This window comes from Ailuropoda melanoleuca, chromosome 6 (genome assembly GCF_002007445.2).
Source record: "Ailuropoda melanoleuca isolate Jingjing chromosome 6, ASM200744v2, whole genome shotgun sequence".
NCBI lineage: Eukaryota > Metazoa > Chordata > Mammalia > Carnivora > Ursidae > Ailuropoda > Ailuropoda melanoleuca.
This window is the reverse complement of record NC_048223.1, coordinates 38408394-38431315: the sequence shown is the minus strand read 5'-3', so window position 1 is coordinate 38431315 and position 22922 is coordinate 38408394. Positions and strand designations below refer to the sequence as shown.

The 22922-nt window shown below is 46.3% G+C and overlaps 1 protein-coding gene across 1 annotated transcript in view; it reads right to left on the bottom strand.

Annotated features, from left to right (window-relative positions):
* The window catches only part of DCLK3 (doublecortin like kinase 3), a 51086-nt gene that overhangs the window by 10715 nt on the left and 17449 nt on the right, over positions 1-22922 (bottom strand). Inside the window, exons 2-3 of the mRNA XM_002914655.4 lie at positions 17785-19580; positions 2234-2366 (exon numbers count right to left, since the gene is read on the bottom strand). Of these exons, the coding sequence (XP_002914701.1) occupies positions 2234-2366; positions 17785-19155 (1504 nt within the window). The 5' untranslated portion in view covers positions 19156-19580. The remainder of the gene's footprint in view (positions 1-2233; positions 2367-17784; positions 19581-22922) is intronic.

The following is a 22922-nucleotide window of genomic DNA, read 5'->3' as shown; positions in this document are numbered from 1 at the left end:
GCTGAAAGTAAACATTTGGAAACTCTAGCAGTGGGGCATGGCCATGACATCCAGCTGCGTGGTCAAGGACACGTCTCACAGAATGGAGTATAGGGCAGAGTTCAGGGGTTGTCAAACACACGTGGTAAGTCACGTGGCATGAGCAATGACCTCGCCCTGTGTAGCAGGGTCGCACTATATTAGAAATTTTAAAACCTTCACTAGAGATAGTTCGAGAAGCCCTGGTCCACCCCAGCAGCCTCCCCGTCCTCGTCATTCATTATCTTCTCGCACTGAAAAAATATTTTTAATGGCTCTCTCCTGTGATTATAAAAAGACAGACATTACTCGCTGTATCCCCATGAGCACACAGACACACACAAACACATACCCACACACATTTATACTTCCAGTGACAAAATTAGGATTCCATTGGACATATTTTATACCCTATTTCATTCATGTAATATATCATGCCATTTCCTATAAAGAATATTAAAAGATTCTTCTAAAAATATGACTTCTAATAGCTGTCAGTATTCCCCTTATATAATGAATCCTCTATGCTGTAATTTAAGTGTTTTTACATTATAATTCTGTGGTGAACATCCTTATATATTAAATATTTGTGCACATCTCTGACTATATTCTTGAAATAACTTCCCAGAAATTAAATGCACAATGTAATACACAGTAAAGGTTTTTGATACATACTGCCCAATCATCCCCACAAAACCCTGTAATAGCAGTGTGGACATTTCCAAACACGTTCTAACTCTTTACCTTTGGAAAAGGAAACCCCTCAGCAGCTGTAATCTGGAAGTTGGATATTCATTATTAAGCCCCAGAGCAATGGTGTCAAGAAAAATCAGCAAAAAAAATATTACAGAGATAAATCATTGCTGACCTCTCTCTGGCCAACTTTACTGGCCTTTTCTCAGTTCTGTACCACCTTTCACACTCAGGAGGGTCTGGCTCAGCTTGGCCTCCCATCTTGAAATTTGTCCCCAGCTGCCCTTGCTAGCTGCAGGAGGAGCTCCTTATCTCTCGCCCACTTGGGCTGCTGTTTCCAAGTCAAGGAGTCTCAAAAGCACCCGCTCAGCCCAGCGCCTGACCTCCCTGCCAACTGGACAACTGCATCTGTCCACCTCATGCGTCCACCAAATCAGTGTGTTTAAAATCTCAACCCACCCACCCATCTCCCAGAAGAGCTTTCCAACACTCCGTCTTAGCTGGTATTAGCACCAAGGCTGTGGTTCCCTCAGCATTCAGGGAGACTATTTGTTTTCCTTCTTCTCTTACCCAGGTCATCAACGCCTCCACTAAAATGTCTAGGGTTGCTCAGCATTCTCCTGTCCCACTGTCACCACGCTGCCATGGCTACTCTGCCGGCCACATGGAGTCCAAATTCCTCTGCTCAGCCTCCCCAGTTGTGGAAACTCCAGACTCAACCTAGTCAGCCAACTCAACTTCCCTCTGCAACACCGAGACCAGTCTTCTCAGTGGCTCTACCACCCAACCTCCGTGCATATTCCTGCCTCCCTGTCTTCCCTTCCCTGATGTGCCAGCTGCTGGGAAACTCTCTCCCTTCTCCCCACCAACCCCACAGCCCCTCCAGAGCTTTACCATCTGACATAGGGCGCCTAAACTGATTTCTCCCGAAGTGCCACAATGGCTAAACAGTCATTCATGTGATATCACACAGCTCATTTGGAGCCATGTGATAATAATCACGGTTTCGTTTTTATGTACTTTATAGAATGTGTCACTAAAACAGTTCACTGGATCCTCATATAATATAAAAACTGGTAATAAATATTACTCATGGGCTTTGAAATGGGACACCTTGTTCCTTAAAATGCAAATTTGGTGGAGGACTTTTTAAGCTGATTAACATAGGACCTGCTTCAAAATTTTTCCAGTAGAAATGGCCTTGGGTCAGTGGCACAAATGGCCTTGCTTGCTTGAGTTCCATGGCAAATTTTCATCATCTTTTATCTTATTGTCCTGCCAACACACACACACACACACACACACACACACACAATCCCTCCTCTATAAGGGCAGCCCAGATGTAAAGGTCTACATGCTTTTGTCAAGATCTGTTTCAAATATTCCCATTAAAATCCATGTGCAAGCCTATTGCCAACTCTGAGATTTCTGATTGCTCCATATTGAAAAATATTAAATATTAAAAATAAGGCATTTGTTAGTAAGTGAGCCAGAATCCCATGGAGCAATGTATAACACGTACCTTTCTCAGAAAGAATTTCAGGAGCTACATAAGTCGGAGTCCCACACACAGTGAATATAGGTCTCACCACATGCTTTGCAAGGCCAAAATCAGCCAGTTTCAAGGTGGTAGATTTGTCCTCATTTCGCTGAACCTGTAAGAAAACAAAATCCCCAAATCACCAAAATTGTGATGAGAACAAAGAAGAAAAACTAATGAGACAACAAGCATGCAAGGTCAGGATAAGCAAACAATAAACCTACTCGAGCTCATAGTTGATAAACCCAACCTGATTTCAGTGATGGGTACTCACATTTTCAAGTAAAACAACAAGTTAGATTCACTGTGCTGTCTGCTATGGTAGCACCATATTGCCACAGATGGCTATTAAAATTCATATCAAATTAAAAATTTAGTTTCTCAGATGCACTAGTCACATTTCAGGTGCTCAAGAGCCATTGACTGTTAATGGCTACCATATTGAATGGTGCAAATATAGAACATTTCCATCATAACAGAAACTTCTATTGGGCACCACTGAGTTAGAACAAGGATCAATGATATTTTGGGCACAGACTGTTAGTGAGGACTAGAAAATGCCTCTGGGGGATGTGAAATCTGGGCAGAGGAAAAAAGGAAAGGGAAAGAACTAGGAATTAGGAGGAAGAAGTAAACAAGCAGGGGAGACACAATAGGTACAGACCCTAATTTGGGTGCGGTGGGGGGGCATTAAGGACCAAACAGACCAGGAGTCTTCAGTTCCAAATCCAAGATTTGCCTCTGGATTGTCTTGGACAAATTTCTTTACTCATCTAAGCCTCTGTTTTCTCCTTTAAAAGGGGAAGGAGGTGATCATTTCCAGCAATTAGGCTTGTGTCAGGAGTTCCAATCAGTGTTCATAATCTACCCTACAAAGTCCTCATCTAAAGTAACCACCAGTCCCAGGCTACCAGGGACTGAAGCGTTCCCAGGATGTGAGATTTTCATTTTCAAAACCAGGACAATTTCTGGGGTACCTGGGTGGCTCAGTCCGTTAAGCTCCCGACTCCTGATTTTAGCTCAGGTCATGATCTCAGGGTTGTAAGATTGAGTCCTGTGTCGAGCTCATTGGTGAGTCTGCTTGATATTCTCTCTCTCCCTCTATCCCTCTCCCACTCTCAAATTAATTAATTAATTAAATAAAAAATAGGACAGTCACAGGCAAACTGGGATGATATTGTTGTCCTTGTTTGCACATAATACAGAATTAATGCTACAAATCGGAATTTATTCCTATATATATATATATATATATATGAGAACTGACAGAAAGCAGCCCGCGCAATCAGAATGGGTTCTGTTAACATTTTTGTATGAAGGTAAAAGAAGTTAGTTCTGATTCTTTAGACCCCACTTCCACTGGGTTTTAGAGAAGGGGAAAATCAGTCATTTTCAGAGCACAGAAAAGACAGCTACCCTCACTCTGAAATGAAGGAGAACCCCTGCTCTCCTTTGTCCTCCTCAAAATGGATCCCACCTGCATCACATTCTTTCAAACAAATCCCGGTGACTGGCTTTCTGGTCATGGTAAACCAATTCTCACTGCCCAGCTAATGCGTACTGTCCTCCTTCACCCTCAAGGTATCTGCATGCTAGATGATGTGTTAGGAAGAGATGGGTCTTCACCTAAAAGAAATGAATCTCAAGAGGTGAGCCTAGCAGGTATTTAGACTACCACGCAAGACATGATAAAAGTAAAGATATGTTATATTTCACATAAAAACCAACAGCAAAGGGACAAATCTAGCATATTTTGCAGCAAGTGAAAGATGCATTGGTTCCCTCCATGCTACGCAGGCCGTTTTCCACTCTGGGGAAAGGTTAAATCTTCGGGCACATCAGACTCCAACCTTCTGCAATGCTAGTTGGTACCCAAACAAGTAAGGTAGAGGGTGACTCATAGGAGGTCTGGCCTCCACACATCAGAGAGTGTTAAGACTCAGAGCAGCTGCCTTCCCCCAGGAGCTTCACCTTGACCGAATCTCAGGACACCAAGAAATAAAGGCACAAACCAGAGGTGCCCATAGCCCCTCGTTCTGGGAGGCAAGAAGCGAAGCACAGCCAGGCGATACCTGCCCGCTTCCAGCTCTGTAGCTAAAGCAGCCCTGGGCCCCGCTCCGGCCCCACTCTGCAGCAATCCAGGCAGCCACACCTGGCAGCTGGTCTGTGCACGCCTGGAAGATGCTGGTTCCCTGTGGGGAAGGCGTTCCAAGCCCCTTTAGCAGCCTTGCCACCCATCATTCTGACCTTATGTTCACAGAAAGCAGCCCACGCAATCTCTAGCAGGGAGCTTTGAATGGTAGATTCTGCAAGTGTGGCATCTTTTCCTCCCTCCTGTTGTCTGCCTCTTGGGAAAGGTGCAACCCACAGGACACCTGTCATCACATCCTGCCTGGCACTTTTCCTCTCAACAGAAAGGACAAAGCTGGGGGCTGTCAAGGTCTCAGGCCCAGAGGGGAATTTATCCATAGAGGGCAGAGAGAAGAGTGGAATGAAAGAAAGAAAGAAAGAAAGAAAGAAAGAAAGAAAGAAAGAAAGAAAGAAAGAAAGAAAGAAAGAGAAAGAAAGAAAGAAAGAAAGAAAGAAAGAAAGAAAGAAAGAAAGAAAGAAAGAAAGGAAAAGAAAGAAAGGAAGAAAGGAAGAAATCCAGCTCCTAGAAATAAAAAGTAGAACGGTGGTCACCAGGGACTGGGGAAAGCTGGTGGTCCAAGGGTATCAACATTCAGTTGTAAGACAAATATGTTCTGGGAATCCAATGTACAGCATGGTGACTGCGGTTAATCATTCTGTATTGTGTACTTGAAATGTGCTAAGAGAGATCTTAAACATCCTTATGGAAAAAAAAGCCACAAAAAACAAGGCAGCTCTATGAGGTGATGGACGTGGAAATCAACTTGAGTGTGGAAATCCTTCCACAATGTATGTGTGTATTGGATCATCATGTACACTTCAAATATATTACAATTTTATTTGTCAATTATACCTCAATAAAGATGGAGGGAAGAAATTAATGCATAGTTTTAATTAAAACAAATTTTGTTAAATATAAAGTTAAGTAAATTTATACTTTGGGGTTTTTTTCCAAGGCACATTCTCAACAAAACTTTTATTTTCTGCTTGAAAAAATAATTACAGTCCCTATGGCTGTCTTGAAACCCAGACAGACAGCCAGTGATCTGGGGATTCTGGCCACACAGCAGAAGTGTCCCCAGGAACACAGACACCCTCCCCCCTGGAAGGAACCCCTCCTGGACCCAAAATGAGAAGTATGGGAAGCTGAACTTGATATCTTCCTTATCCAAACCAAAGGCACCCATATGGGGCAGGGCCCTGGTCCATCTTCTGCTGTGTAAGCTTCACCCCCTCCCAACTCTTGCCTGCCCTGCATCTCATCATAGAAGCTGAACGCTCACAGCAAAGGTGAGCTGAGCCATTAATTACTGAGGTACGATAAAACAGGGACAAGGCTGACTGACAGCACCCCAGGGGAGAGGCTCCTTGGGACCACCTATAGGTGAAATTATCAACCTGTCTGCAGGCACATACTCTCCCATCTCTACTGCAATGGGGACAAAGGTTCCCAATGCTCCCACCAGTGCCTGGGGGGCCGAGGGCAATGGGAAGACTCTGGCTCTCCCTGTACCCCAACAGAGCCATGGACACAGCAGCACCCAAAAGTACAGGGCAGGCACTCCCCGGTTTCCCCAGACAAGAGTGAGTTCTCTGCACTTGCTTTGGATTCTGCCAGTGAGCTTACATCTCTGGGAGCAGAATGTGTCTTAATTACTGGGTCTGAGTTTACCGCAGGGCAACCTAATCGATGCCTCCCTAATTAACCTAACTGAAGGGAAAGTCACAGATGCAGTCAAAAATGCGATTCGGCTGTGGTCTGCAGAGCAAGACAGATAGAGCCCAGAAGGAGACGGGGAGGTAATGATTAGAATAACTTAGACTAGAAAGTTGAGTTTGGAAGGGAAGAACAAAAACGTAGTGTGGTGCCTAGAGTTTCCAGCTGGATCACCTACATTAATCACATTTGCTGGGTAATTGCTGAAAAAATGTGTCCCCTGTAAATATTTGTAAATATTCTCCCAACCAAATGATCAGCAGGAAAAGCATCTGGCTGCCTTGATACACCAAAATAAAATATGCCCCCATGAGAAATAACAAACTAGTCCCTTCCTCAGAGAAACCCCCCAACTCCAAACCCCGGCTCCACTGAAGTACCAGCAGTTGCAACACGGTGGAAAGTCCGTCTTTTGTTTCGCACATTTATTAGGTTAAATGTCCAGATGCTGGTGCATGCATTTCCAAACGCTAAATCCGTGTTTTATATTATTCCATGGCCTTTCTTACACATAGTATGCTGCTGCTTGTCTCTTCACAGTTTTGTCTTGCTCCTTGTCTCGGGATCATCCCCATGGCACCCCCCACAGCAGACGCTGAGCCCCGGGCTGGTTGAGATCTGTGGACTTGTCTGTCCCGTCCAGAAAGTGGGTCGAGACCACCGGTGTTTTTAATTCTGTTCTCTCCACCTTCTGCTCTCAGTAGGGACATCACATCCTTCAGAGCCATCCACGCGACTTCAGGCTTCTCACCTATTTCATCCACGTGAGCAGCTTAATTACACTTAAGGTCCGGCACTGACGGTGTGAGTTTCATTTTGCTTTGTTTCAACAGGCACCTCCCATTCTTGGCCTCAGAATAATTCCTACCCTAATCGTGAAATCAAATGAGTGACATCCTCCGGGATAACTCTTCTTTCTAGCATCTGTGGGACTTCTGAAACCATCAACTTTTCCACCCAGACAGGAACTTGTGTAAAAACGACTGTTCACCTCTGATTGAAATCTCAACGCGGAAGGATTCCCGCAATTTTATCCGACATCTCATCCCATTTGTGGCCAGTTTAACTTACGAGGAGGTTCACCCCTATGTTGAACCATCCCCTACACGATTGTCTAAGTCTGCCCTCTGGGAGGGTAATGAAGAAAGACACACTTGTCCCACAGGGAAACAACTATTGTGGTCCCCAGGTCACCTCTGGATTCTCTAACTCACATCTGAGGATACTCCAATTGATCCTTATAAGACCCACTCTCATCATCCTCCCTTTCTCGCTCCTTCCTACACTAAGTTCACTGCCTGAACCAACAGCACAGTCATCGCTTGGGAGCTGGGCAGAGATCTAGGCTGCCCAGACCCACTGAACCAGAACCTACATGTCGACAAGACCTCAGGGTGATTCGTGTGCCCAGTCAAGTTCTAGGTGATCTCCATTTCATCGATGCCTCTTTTAACAAAGAACACCCAGAAATGAACACTACATGCCACATGTGATTTGATCAGGACAGTGGACCTCAGACCTCAGAGTGGATGGGATGCTGGGTTGCCATAAAGACAAAGACTCCACTCAGAGTCCCATTCTGATGCCCCTTCCTCAGAAAGCCCTTGTAGGGGATCAGAACATGCCACCCCAAATTATGCCGCTTTGACATGCTGATTATTAAACAACTCCTATCTTCCACTAGTTTTCCCCTAATTTTACTTGCCACAGTTTGCTGCCCCTAAAAGCCTAGAAACCCTTTTTGCTTTATCTTGTCACTTCTCAAAAAATTTATTGTTCTTTCAAGATGCTCTATAAAGCCCCAAATTCTAACTACCCATTTGAGTTACTCATCCCAGAGTTCCTCCCATGTGTGTGCTGCATACGTGCACGCCGTCTGTTTTTCTTTTGTTTGTCTGTCTTTTGTTGATTTGATTTCCAATGTCCTGCCAAAGAACCCATGAGGATGGAGACAAAAAGGTTTTTTTTCCCCTTCCCTACACCCTAGTGGGCCAGGTTTGGCTGAGAGCCCGCCCACCACCCCAGCACACACATCTGAACTTGCTTCACCGATATTTCCATTTCTCTGTCTTCTGGCCCATCGAAACTCACTGCTCTGGGTCATGTTCCTTCCAGAGCTCGGTTTTCAGCTCCTCTCCAACTGCAAGGGTGTTAGAGATGAATTCACACGGCCCTGTTAGGACTGCTGATCCATCTGCATCCATCACCCCCTTTCACAGCCACACCAAAGTTCCCTGATTTGAATCCAGGTGGTCTCTATTATTTACATAAGCACCCACACAACAAACACCTGGAGGGCCTCAACGCTTCAAGAGGAATCTTTATTCTTCTGAACAATGAACAGCCTCCTGTGCTTCAAGGTAACCTCAATTTAAATGTGATCTTGCAATGTTCATCTCTGAACAGGAGATGGCAGCAGATTATAGACCAAACAGCAAGCAGCCACCCTCCCCCCCACCCANTCCCTCTAAGGTTCCATTTTCAACTGGCTATGAGGACTTTATGATCTTAGAAACCAACTCACACTGAAATATCAATGCCTAGAATCAATTTACATTTCAACAGCAAAAGATACCAAAATACAAAGCAATGATTGAAAGCATCAGTGGAAACAAAGCCTTCCCTGGGACCTGCCATGACAGGCCAAAGACAGGCCTTCATCCCAGGACTTTTCTACTTAATTAACATCTGATATTCACCCAACAAATATTTAGATGCCTACCCTGTGGCAGGTACTGTTCTAGGTACTAGGAATAGTGGATGAAACAGGTAACGTCTTTAATCTTATAAAACCTTCTTTCTATTAATAAATGATATTCAAACGAATATGTATGGTCCCGCAGTGATAAGTGTGGTAAAAAAAATAAAAAGTGAGATAAAGGCTGTGTTGCCTGGTAGTTTCCAAAAACCACATGTGGCTATTTATTTTCAACAAAATTTAAAGTTCAGTTTCTCAGACACACAAGGTACATCTTAAGTATCCATGTAGTAGTGGCTACTGTACTGGGCTGTGCAGAGACAGGACATTTCCATCATCGCAGAAAGTTCTAGTGGACAGTGCTCGAACTGACAGCAGCAGGGGCTGCTATTTTAAATGGGGTGGTTCAGGCAGGACTCACTGAGAAAGTAGCATTTGAAAAAAGTCAAGTGTGAGCCATATTCAAATCTGAGGAGAAAGCTTTTCAGGTGGAGGAAACAGCAAGTGCACAGGTCATGGTGCAGGACCTTGAAGCCCACAGAAATGAACTTGGAGTGTGACAGAAAGCCCGTATTGACTCTGAGCAGAGGAGTTATGGGGTCTGATTTACATTCGGAGACCACTCAGGCTCCTGGGAGGAAGACGGCCTGCAGAGGAAGAGGGAGGACCAGTGAGCAGCCACTGCCGCAGTCCCAGCAGGAGATGATGGTGGCTTGGTCTCGGGTGGGGAGAAGTGTCATCCTAAGGGCGAAGAGAAGGCTTGAACGGGGAGGGCAAGGAAAGAGGCTCCGGGGCCACTGAGGTTCCCGCCACCAGCAGCTGGGCCGGTGGCAGCCCCATGTGACAGAGAAGGGGGCTGCGGCATAGTATGGGGATGAGAGCCCTCCTGGAGTTCAGGATAGAATGGAACGGGAAAACTGCAAACAGGGTGGACAGACACCTCTTTCAGGGGTGGGGGGGTAGTCCATAAAGGTAGGGTAGTAGCGGAGGGGGACGTGGAGAAAACAAAGTTTGTTTCCTTCAGTTGGGAGATAGCACCCTGTTTATGTGATGATGTGGCCACGCTCTGGGCCAGAGAGGTCTGGGAGAGGCGCAAGTTCCATGTGAAACCCAGTTTCGGCATCCTGAGTTTGAGATGCTCAGCACATCAGACAACCAGGCGGTGACCTGAAGTGAGCACCGGACCAGGGGCCCACCTTATGTGACCCAGGAAAAATCTCCAGTCCACCCTCCATTCCTTCATCAGCGGGGCTGGCCACATCTGAACCTGGCACTGAGTTTAAAACACAGGGCATCCAGGGACTACCCCACAGGCTCTGTGGCCAGACATGCCCCAGTGGGGGACCTCTGGCCATCCCTTCAGTGTAGTGTGAGGCCTTCCTCATAGGGTTGATGTGAGAATTCTATGAAAATGCAAAGTGCATAGAATCGTGACCAATGTGCCAGACTGACAGGACCATGAAGTTTGTGCCTGCTCTAATGGGACATGGGCTCTAAGCAGGTGGGAGCACAGAGCGCAGAGTCAATGTCTCAGTGCAACAAGTATAGGCAGTGATTCTCCAGCAGGGACAGTGGTCCACCACCACCCCAGAGATACCGGACAGTGTCTGGAGACATTTTTGGTTATCACAGCTCGGGGGATGCTAGCGGCATCTAGTGTGCAGAGGCCAGGAAAATGCTAAAGCTCCCACAATGCTCAGGACAGCCCCACAGCAGGGTCAGCCCACCCGGATGCCAGCAGTCCCATGGGGGAGGATCCTGGTGTAGATCAAGAGAAACAGGGCCATCATCATCAGGTTCAGACCAAAGTGATAACTCCCTGGTAAAAGAGACCACTGAGGTAACTAGCAGGATGTTTCCAAACCAATGCTTGGACTGACGTGTGATTTCCATACTCTCCTATCTCTCTGTATGGAAACATAAGGAGTATGCTCCTCCCCACCAGCCTCCCAGTCTGGAACCCACCCAGTTTCCCCACTCTCAAACGACCAAAATCCACATTCAGCATTGAACTTTCTAAGGAAATAATGTAATCCAAAGTCAGGCAACTGAACTGCCAACATGTATTTTGCAAAAGAGCTCAGAAGTAAGATTGAAATTACTTGGATTTTTGTTTTAGCTCTGCTTACACCGAAAGAGCCAGATGGCCCCCACCTTGACTTTTTCTGAGCCTATGCTACCACCTACAATATAGGAGAGGTCTCTAGACTTCCCATGCAGACCTAACTTTCTGTGGTTATGCTACAATCACCAGGATTTGAAACCATGCAGCAAGAAAGGATCTTTTTCATCTCGGTTTTATCATTTAGGGACAGGAAAAAAAAATGTTAAGATCGGCCAAGCACCAGTCTAGTAGAGTGCCCAGGAGCTTGGATGCGTCCTGGGTTCAAATCGCACTTCTCGTTTGCTGTGTGACTCTGACCAAGTTACTCAACCTCCCTGGGCCTTAGTTTCCTCCCTGTAAAGAGAGGTAAGCACACTTACTGCACAGGGTGTATATAGCAGGCAGCAGGACCAAAGGGCCTGGAGCAGGTCTGGGTCTATTGCAAGCACCATGTACCATGTCACAGGAATAATTCGGTCCCTTTGAATTACTTAACTAAAAGGAAGTATAGATTTTTTCAGTCTCCCTGATTCTATCCTTCACCACCTTGAGTTCCTGATATTTGCTAAAACTAAACTTTTATGTAAAATAATGAGAAACATTACCACTTTGCAGCCACACCTAAGTACCTAAAAGCTAAACAGCTTTCACTTGCCCCACCCCCAACCAGTGATTGTGGGAGGGGCTTGATCCGCACCTAACAGACAAACTGACACATAAAATCTAAATCTGAAAACAGAAGAACTAGCGGGGAAGGGTGGCTGCAACCACAAGGTCATTCTTGGCACAGCCCTTGAATAAGCTTCCCTATGGCAAGGACCCTTCTCGTTCCCTACCAGAGACCACTGCCACCACACATGTGGAAACCAAGACCAAAGGGCATGGTTATCCCAGAGGCAGCCACAGCTGGACAAGGAGACAGTGGGGATCAGAGCAGGAGGACTGGGGCTCTGTGTGCAGAACAGCAGGGTTGTTATCTCTCCACCAGGGCAAGTTAAAGAAAAGCAGGCCAAGAGGAAGGGAAAGCATTTGAGAGATGCCTTGTCCCATGGGATGAGGAGGCCCTACTTTCTATGAAGTTGGGGGCCCCTAAGAGATCCAGAAAAATTACCCATGAAGTTTGGATGATTCTAGAAACAGAGACCTGGAGGGCACTTCTTATCTATGGCTTCCTGAAAGCTGTAGTCTCCCAGATTTGCCCTACATTCAGCAGTCCCCCAGATCTCCTGAAAGAGGACTCGGTAGCATCCCTGTGACCCCACAATGGAGGTGGGAAGAAGAGTGAGGGAGGACGTGGCAGCTCCCCCCTCCAAAATGACCCTGAGCCGGCTCCATGCTGAGGGATGCATCCTGGCCAATGAGATAGAACAGGAAGTGTACTGAGGAGCTCCTGAGCCAGTCTTTCCTCCTCTTGAGAAAGGGAGAACACCAGCAAGAGTCCACCCCCCACTTTTCCTGCCATTTATGTGAGTGTGACAATGCGATCCTTGGAGCATGGTAGACATTTGGGGGCCCTGAGGGAAATGGCAAAAACTGCCTTGAGATCTCTGACCTGCTCCATTAACCATCCCTGTAACCACCTGTCTCCAGGCTGCTTGTCACTGAGACAACTAGATGTCTTCATTGTTTGAGCCCTTGTTCCACAAGGTATGCTCTGCAGAACATTAACATCACCTTGGAGCTTATTATAAATGCAGCATCTCAGGCCTCTCCACACCCACTAAATCAGCATCTGCATCTTATCAAGATCCAAGTTCTGGGTGATTCCCATGCACATGGTGGATTTAAGAAGTACTGATTTACCCCACTGTTAGTCACATGGTCCCACGGCAGCTGGAAGGTAGCTCAGCTGTAACAAAGAGAGCCAGTAAGGGTGTCCTCTCCCTCTCCTGAGCTTCTTCATGGCCCTTACAATTCATCCCACTCCCCTGGATGCAAACATTCAGGCAGTGTCTCCATGGGCACACATCTCTATGTTTCTGCTTCCAAGTCCTTCCCAGAAAGGTAATGAACTGACCTAAAACACCAAGCCCACCATAGTATGGCCGTGCACATAATTTATCAAAATTCCCAAGGTCAAGGTCCTACGCAGTAAAGCCAAAGTTATTATCAACAGAATTACTATTGTCACGGTCACCATTACTTATTCATGGGCCTCCAGTGTGCCCTGGGATCTGACAAGGTCAAAACATCAGAGACAGTTCCTACAGGAGAAATTTACCACCTTGAAAAGGCACCTGGGGTCAAATGCCTGAGTGTGCTGCCCACATGAGAGTCTTAGACAAATAATCCTTTAACCTGATTCTATATATTCTATGTGACTGACTGAAAGGGATTTTAAGAGTTTTGTCTCAATACGGGAAAGTGGAGTCTCCTTGCCCAAAATGGTAGTTAGAAATTAAAGGTTGGGGAGGGATCAACAGTATATCTGCACCCACACAGAATGCCCAGTTCTACCCAGTCCTTAGCCAGACGGCCCAGTCAGAACATGCAATCATGTCGGCAAGGTTTAATGCATGATACACAGCTGAGTTGTCCCCTCCCCACCTCTATCTCTATGCCTTTATCTGTTTTAATCTGTCCCACCCCTCCCTTCCTTCCTCCCTGCCTCCCTCCCTCACTCCCTTCCTTCTCTCCATCTTTCCTCTCCATATCCTCACATAACGCCTAACATGTAGGACATCTGGAAGAAGCTGAAACAGAGCCAGGGGTTTTATATTACTGCAATTAGGCAACCAGATCTTAGAACCTGGACACCAATTTGCTTCCTCAGATTAAGGGCATTTTGAAAATACAGATTTTTAAGAAACTTAATCTTAGATCCTCAAATGGCTCACAAGAAATTGCTCTCAGAGTGGCAACACCACACATGAACACAAGTATTAAGAGGACATTAGCAGATTGCTGCTATTTACCTTGACTAAAGGACCTGAACTTCAGGACTCCTTGGGGAAATGGAGTTGCAATTTTAGAAGTAATTTAACAACGTTCAACAACATTTTCAATCGTGCTTTAAAGTTGTCTCTGCCACTAATAATTTACTACAGACAGTAAATTATCAGACATCCACCCGTGTGGGTGACTCTTTCAAAAGGAACAAACAGAAGAAAATCTCAGTTATCGAAATGACCCAGTATATAGAATTTTGAAGGCTTTAAGAAATTTCCTGAAATTTCTAGCTGGGTAGTCAAGCCTTATACAATATATGGGTTCACTGACTATATGGATACTTTTTAATCTTCCTGGAAACTGTTAAAATGGAGCCACTCTCACTCATACAAACCTACAGTCATAACTCTGAGGTCTCCTGCTGGAATTTACCCTGGGATTCTTAAGATGATCTCTTATGAACCTGTCTTCTCACAAACTTGATCAATATTGGCCAATGACTTAAAGGCTTGTATCACTGCACTTTTTCTTTAGTGATTTCATGTTATTGCTGAAATCCCCATTTCTTGATTTTATTAAGACTACCTTAACAAGATATGCTTCATAGGCACCAAATATTTAGTGAATGCAACTGGTATATAAATGCATTCATGAATACTTGGACCATTAAGGAGAGGACCTGGACATCTCTATCTTAGATGCTAAGGGGAAAGGAGATTGAAACTGGAACTGGAAAAAGAGAAGTCATGCTGGCCAGGGAGAATTGTGCACCACAGAACCACTCACAGCACTAATTACTGAGTCCTTCTTGTACATCCCAGTAGATCTCTAAGTAGAACTTAGAGAATTAAAATGAACAAAGTGACTGGATAGGTTTCTTTTCAAGGGAGAATGGGCAAGAAGTATGTTGGACCATTTTTTATCTTTCCAGATGTTCCTTACCAGCCTTGGGGACATCAGTCACTGCCCTGTCCCAGTTGCATTCAGCAGTTAAAAATCTAGAAAAGTCTGCTCCTTCCCAGAACCCACAACAGGCCAGAAAGAGTACAGCCTTTATTCATGATGAGCTGTGACCTGTCCCCACAGCTGCCCACTACCATTTGCCCTGGATTCCAAGGGTCTCTGCCTGTCTGACATCTCTTCAGTGTCTTTCCCCACCCACTCTCTCAGCCTTCTTTGCTGTAGGCAATATCTCAGCTGTTGGCCATCAGGAGACTGGCCTGCCCACTTCCCACCCTGTGTGAGCTACTTTCATCATCCTCACCTATCTGGCTCCTGTCTGCCCCCTCCCCTCCTCCCAGGGCCCTGTCAACACCACACAGCACGTTCCAACCCTACCAAGGGAGCACATACTGGTAGAAAAAGCAATTAACATTTCTGCAAGCTGGAAGTTCTCATAATTAAAACTTCTTTTGCAAGATCTCAGGAGTCGAAATAACCCAAAGGGAAGAGGAGCACTAGCATCTTATCAGGAAATGTGATCAGTAGAAATAGATAAACTCAGTAATGTAGTCCTAAAATTGTACCCTGGGACCCAATTATTAGACACGAATATTTCTGTTGATTAAAATAACATGATAAGCTTGCTATATTCATAAAGAGCTCTTTGCACATCCAGAAAGTCTCTAAAAGAAGCAACAGTCATAATCACTCATGTAGTTGGATATTAGTTCTAACGTGAAATCACTTTCCTAAGTTTAGCGAAGTCAGGTCTTAATACAGACAGCGGCCATCCGCTGAAGGATAAAGTAACAATCACTTTGATAATACAAAGCTCAGCACAGGCACAAAACACTAAATTAAAGGCAACTGAAGAATATTCATTGAGGGACAGTGGTCACCACAGTGGTATTTAGGAATAGTAAGTCTTAGAAGACCAAGCAAGTTTGTGATGTGTTTATCAGACCAGCAAGTTGAGAGATGACACCCTTCTAAGCCCAGCAATGAGACCACTGCCAAATCCAACACTATCCAGAGCTCTGTCTGAAAAGCCAAAAACATTGACATTAGAGAGCATTTAGACTTTTGACGTAACAATATGTTGAACTTTCTCAGAAAAAGGACTAACGTGGCTTATAAATGTGACAGACCTGTTCATTTTGACAAATGCAAGCTGACAAACTATCCACAGGACAGAAAAGATATTAACCTGTTTCACAAAAGATGGCTCAAATATGGAGCCTTTTGCACTTTGTGAAGGAGCCATGCCACCACGAAAAAAAGGTGGTGTTTTTTTTTTTAAGTGGGCCTTCTTTGAAATCAGAAAAAAGAAAGGGTCTAAATACAAATTACAATCAACACCAATAAATAACTCATGTATTGAAACTGGAAAATTATGGCTCCCCTGCAGTTGCGCCTCTCAGAACACAGGCACGTGCACGCGCACACACACATACACGCTTCATTGCCCTTAAAGGCACTAAAAACACACATGTCCTGACATTTAAATCCATGCAGAGTTGTCAAATGACCTCTCAAAGGCAGTCAGTTTGTCCATACTAAACATGTTCCTTGCAGTTTCTCTAATTCCTCAAGTAAATTTCTCCATGAAATCTAAACCGGTGCTTCCTCTGTTTTAAAAACTGCTGACAAGTAAATCCCGTAACATAAGTGAGAGCCTCTACTGCCCAAGAGATAAGCTGGCTCGACGCACTGGTTCTGGGACCTTGTTGAGAAAATGCATGCTGAGATGACTGTTCCCAAAAGAAAACAATCCTAGAGGATACCTTATCTCATTCCACATACTCAAGAACTTATATAACCGTTATAAAGCTTTATTGGGCACACGCCCAAAATGTTCAGCAGAGGGGCACCCACCCAGGCCTCTAATCAGATCCTCTTCTGCTGAGACAGTTCACCAAAAATATCAGAAGCTCATTCCAACGTGTCCATGACAAACAGTGCACAGTGCACCACACGGAGAACACTTGGACTTGGACCCAAAGACAGAAACAATCAAAAAAGCCACTGAAGAAAGGATGAGAACACTCAGCTAATGCAGAAATGAAATTTTTTCAAAGGGAGACACCCAAAGATAATTCAGACCTCTCAGGAAAACCTGTCAAACTGTCTCTTCGATTCTATAAATTTGGTCAGAAACAAGGTTGCTCAACTTAGTGGTCAACATAGACCTCATATCACCAGATAATTAGTTTGATTTACTCGGTATTTCTGTTTGCTTGTGGGAACAGTTTACAGACAGATGAATGTATCGTGGAGTGATGTTCCCAGGCTGGGTCTACAGGCATGAAATTTAAGAAAACAGACTAAAGACCTGCCAAAAAGAAAAAAAAAACACGAAAGTGTGGCTTATGGAGATCATTATCCCCATTCGCTGGTGCTCTATCTGCCTGCTCGTGATATCTACCTTAACATCACAGTCATTTCTAAAGGAATAGTAATGATGGTAGCCACCACTGACGGAATGTGTGCAGTTTGGCATGCAGCATGCTATGGTCTGAATTCATTCCTTCATCTAACTGCTATTTAAAGAAGGTCCACCAGGGCCCGCCTCTGCGGTCAGTTCCGGTCATGATCCCGGGTCCTGGGATGGAGCCCCGCGATGGGTTCCTTGCTCCGCGAGGAAACCTGCTTTTCCCTCTCCCACTCCCCCTGCTTGTGTTCCTTGTCTCTCACTGTGTCTGTCAAATAAAGAAATAAAACCTTAAAAAAAAAAAAAAGGCAAGGGGGGAGTTTCAGTGGGAGGGTGACACAAAGCCCACGGGAGAAGCTGTTGCTGACACCGAGGCCAGAGGCTGTGCAAGTCACTGTCAAGGTGGAAGCATTTTTCTCCCAGGAACAAGGAAACATTTCCCATTTTATTTAAGTTGGAAGGCTGCTTTTTCAATAATTTCATCAACATCAATGTATCTCAGCAAACCAGAGTTTTAAATACTGGCGCAAGAATGTTAAAATAACATCAAGGCAGCGCTCCAGAATGTGGAGATAACAGCGTAGGAGATGTACTTCCCGACCATCAGGAGGTCAGGGCTTACCAGCAGGTTTTCCGGCTTGAGGTCCCGGTGGACGATACTCTTGTCGTGCAGGTGCACCAGCGCCCTGCACAAGTCCATGAGCATGAGGGCGGCGTCGCGCTCCGCGAACTTCACGCTCTCGATGATGGCATCGAAGAGGTCCCCGCCCTGCACGTACTCCATGATCAGGTAGATTTCTGCCTCCGTCTCGTACACCTCGTGCAGCTTCACGATGTTAGGGTGCGAGAGGCTCTGAATGATCAGGATCTCGCTGTCCACCATGTCCTCCTTACCCTTGAGCTTGGACTTGTCGATGATCTTCATGGCGTAGGCCTGCCGGGTCTCGCGGTGCCGGCACTCCTTGACCACGGCGAAGTTGCCATCCCCGAGCACGCGGCCGGTCTCGTAGTGCTTGTGCACGTCGGTCGCCAGGAGCCCCACGGGCCGCCGCTTCCGGCTGCCCCTAGACTCCCTCTCCCCTCGAGCGGCCGGCTTTCTGGCCCCTGGCGCAGGCGTACAGGGCTGCTTCTCCCGGTCCACGTCCTGCTCACCCCCGCGGGTGCCGGGAGGCGCCTCGGGCCTGTTCCTGCAGGCGCTCCTGGCCTCCCTCCTCACGTCCCGCAGCCCCTCCTCTCTGACCGGCTGGGCTTCTCCAAGCTCCCTCTTGGTCCTGGCAGCTGCCTGAGCATGACCTTCATGACTTTCAGGGTCTCTGTCCTCCTTCTTGTCCGGGTTTTTCCCGGGCCTCCTCAGCTCCTGAGTGGGGTTCCTGGGGCTGCTCCTGTGGCTCTCGCCCTTCCACCCTTCCTCCCCAGATGTAGGGTGGGCCTCGGGGGACCTTCTGCAGCTCCTGGTCCTCACCAGCTTCTCCGCTGCCTCGTACCTGTGGGACTTCCCCAAGTCCAGCTCACTGGTCCCCAGAGACAGCCGCTCCCTCTGCAGGCCCTGCTGGAGCTCCCTCTCTCTCTTGCACTTCTCACATCGGATGATCTCACCCGAGGTCTTTTCGATCTCCACACCCAGGTGCTTCTCTCCGCTGGCAGGTCTCTCCAGAGTGGCTTCCTTGGGTGGCCTGCTGCTGGGCTCAGGTTCCCACTTCCCCCCGACCCACTTCTTCTGGGGCCTGGCCCTGTCCCCCAGCTCCGGCTCCACCGGGGCCTTTCCCTGATGTCTGATAGCCACCTTGGATCGGGCAGCCTCACCACAGCTCTTGGCAGTCTCAGTCTCCCCACAGTGGTGCCCCCCTCTCAGGGCCCTGCTATAAAGCCTGCTTCTCAGCCTCGGAGAAGGGGCTCGGCTGTGCTGCGTCAGTGTCAGGGCCCGCGCTTTGCTGGGGTACAGTTCCTCTATAGCTACCTGAATGTTCTTCAGCGTCAACGGTTCTTTGCCCATGGCTATGAAAGCATCCCCTTCCCGGAAGAAATCGGAGACACTCCTGATCTCCCTGCCCTTGAGGTTAAAGAGTTTTCTCACGCGATCGTTCTTCCATCTGGGAAAGCCCAGGGCCTCGGAGATGTCCGCCAAGAGCTGCTCGAAGCTCTGCACGGACCGTCTGTTGAGGAGCAAAGTGATCTTCCGGAGGGGGTGCCCACCCAGCTTCACCACGGTCACCACCCTGGGCTTCAGCGTACTACTCTCAGCATGCACGGAGTGAAGGCCGTTCTGAGGGTTGGACACGGGCACTGCGGAGCCACGTGGCCCCAGGAGTGGTTTCTCCAGATTCCCTCGGCCAGCAGGCAGCCATGTCCCCTGCAGCTTCCGCTCCGTGATTCTCGAGCTTAAAGATTTTAGAGAATGGTCACACAGGCCTCGATGTCCTGCAAGAGGAAAATGACAACACAGTGTCAGTTGTGATGGGTTCAAAGAGCCCCTTGGCCTTCACCAAAACTTTACTAAAGGTCACTGATTCTATTACGGTTTTATAGGGCTATGATCTTTGGGGGTCTGCTTGAAATCTTGGAGCATGTGCCCTTTGGGTCTAATCCCCAGTCTCCCCTATAAGAGATCAGGAAGGCAGAACTAGTCTTGGTTGGACCTGAGTGGCTCCTCCGAGCCTCCCAGGAGCCCCCAGTATGTGCCACACCTTGGGAGTCCTCACTAGGCAAGGCCTGACCCTGGGAACACAACTTCCGCTACCCTAAAGTGAGCTGTCTTTCAGGGATATACAACTGAGATAAAAGGTCTAAGCTTCACTGCCCAAGAAATACCAACAGGAGGTCAGAACATTCTGGAACCTTAAAGAACTCAAATCTCACCTACCTCTTTGCCAAGAAGAGTTTTCTCAGCTTGACTTTCAACTCACTCGAGGTGAAAATGTGAAGAGGTAATGACCACAATTCTGAGACAGATCTGGATATGAATCCTGGCATGGCCACTGACTACTTGAGTGAATGTGGGCATATTACTCATGTGTCTGTTTTTTCATATAGGAAGTAGGAATGAGAACACCCTCCTTCCAGGGTTTTTGTGTGAGCAAATGGGAAAATAATTACAGTTCACTTAAAGGAGTGTTTCACACACAGTAAGGGTACAGTAATTGCCAATTATTAATACTGTCCTTACAGTCTCAAAATCTCTTTTGTACGATAATTATCATTTTGGTAGTGATACATTATATTGGTAAGGCAGAATTCACTTGGCATCACAAGAATTCATGGACCAGCCTGACATGGTTGGTATTTCTTAGGGATGCAAGAATGAAAGAGAGAAAGGAAGGGAGGGAGGGAGGGAGGGCAGGAGGGAGGGAAGGAGGGAAAGAAAAGAAAAGAAAAGTTGAAAGACATTTCAGTGTAGGTATAGAAACTTTCTTCTCTAAATGGTTCTTCTTCCCGATATTTAAAAAAAAGGAAAGAAAGAAACAAAGGTTATATTAATGTTCAGAGCTTTAATAATGAAAATGTGCTCATTCTCAATGTATTTCCTAATAAACTGCATAATTGAATAAAACAAGATGTATTTCCTGACCAGCTGTTCCCAGCCAGAATAAAGCAGTTGAGGCAAAAGTGGTTCAATTTCCATTTCAGTCCAGGTCATGAAAGAGGAAAATGACAGAATGTGTCACTGAGTTACACCATGAGGGTGGGCTGTGGATTACTTACGTTACCCCACAGGATCCATCTGTCCTACCCTATATGTTGAAATCTGCCGTTTATGCTTCCTTTAAAAAGAGATTAAAGATAATTATTTTTACGTGCATTTGAATCGTAGCAAAAACCCCTGTTGTGCCAGGATGCGCAATTTGGCCCAGCATATTTACACAGAATGTTTTTTGTTTTTTAATTATAACATACAATCTGTTCTGAGATGATTTCCATCTAGACACAGGTGTCAGATTAGATGACAAGTGTCTGGTACTGATCTCACACGCCATAAATTTATGAGCCCAATACTCACATTTACAGTTCAACTATTTATGGACATCTGTTATTCCTTTTCTTCTCATAATCTCTGTAATCTGCCTCCATTTTAGTCCAAAAGAGTTGAGAGAAAGAAAGAAAGATCTCCAGCAGTAACACTAGTCTGTGTTTCCTCACGGGGAAAATTCAGGAAGGATACCAAGGAAGATGACCCTCAAATGTGTGTGTGCAAGGGGACTAGTGTTGGCATTTGTTGTCCTTGTGGTGCTTCTCACAGAGTAGGACCTACTATACATATTTGTCAGGCTAAGTCAATGGAAAAGAATTCTCTCTTCCAGGGAAGGGAAAGGAGAGGGATTTTCAGGGATGAACCAGAAAGACAAGGGAGCATTTGATGAATGTATTAGGGATGCAGGAAGAGTTTAGCATGGAAGAGGGTTCAGGAGGGTCCCAGAGAAGGGTCCAGCATGGGATGTCAGAGAACCATATAAGAGTCCTCATGGAACAGGACAGACACTGGTAGTGCTCACACATTGAATGGTGACCAAGGATGTCAGTGAGGTGAGTCGTGATGGGACCTGTGACCTCAGGGTCCCAGTGAAACTAGGAAGTTTGGGTATGGTGATCCATGACTTGGTCCCATGGTACCCAGAGTCGGGGTGGGGGAGGGGCATGCCCTCTGGAGGTGGCAGTGCCCAGCCAGATTCAACAGACCTTACCTCAGATCCGGCCCTGATTCCTGGTGGTGAGGGGAGTAAACTGGGAACACCCCATCCCTGAACCCAACAGAGGCTCCATAAGAGTGGCCCCCATCCCAGGACACAGACACAAAGGACATGAAGACAGAGCAGCTCTGCTCCACCACCATCAGGCATGCTCAGTCCACTGCCCAGGCAATCACAGACTCATTCAAAACCTCTGGTGTCTGGGGGCAAGAGTGAGAACTCAGTCCCTCACGTCCCCAACATAACCGGGTTCTGACTGCATCAAGCTTCTAGGGAGTGCTGGGAAAACACAACCTCAAGGTGCAAGCCCTCCTCCCCCTTTAAAAATCCTTAGTCCAGAGCAAAGTTTTCTTCTTTAAAGATGAGAGAATCAAATCAGGAGACTCTGAATGCCTGGTCTGTAATTAGGGAGAGGAGGAATATAGCAAACCTTTGGGTCTCAGTCTCCAGCAACAGCCTCACCTCCTGAGGACAACAGCACAGTGGTACATTTAGGCTAATTATAAGCAGCGGTGTCCTGGTACCTACCCACATCAAGCCAACCAGAAAGCCAAAGACCAGCCTGTGTCTACTTATTGCCAACAATTTACAAAATTGATTAAATGGAACCATGTGAAATTGCCAGTACTTCCATTTTGACCTGCAAAAAAATGGAAATTTCATGTGGCTCAACCTAAAATGATCTAGGTTAATAACCCCTACTCTGTCCCTACATCAACCATAAATAATTAAAGAAGGTACAGATAGTGAAAATTAAACACCCTAATTCCCAGTCCTCGGTCGTCAAGCCTGCAGCTTCCCAGAAAGTGACACAGAAAAAAGATGCTGTTGTAGCACTCTGTTTTCTAAGTTTCTACAGCAACATAAATTGGCTTGACTTGACAATACTGCTGCTTTTGCCTCATACACCCTAAATACAAATGTTTATAGGGTTTCTCCCCAGAGTCAATCTAACCCTCCCCCCAAAACACACACACAGCAGAACAGACACTGCTTTCACTGAGCCACTCCTCTGCTCAAGAACCTACAATGACTCCTTATTGCCTTCTTGGGGACCAAACTGAAACTACTCAGCTTG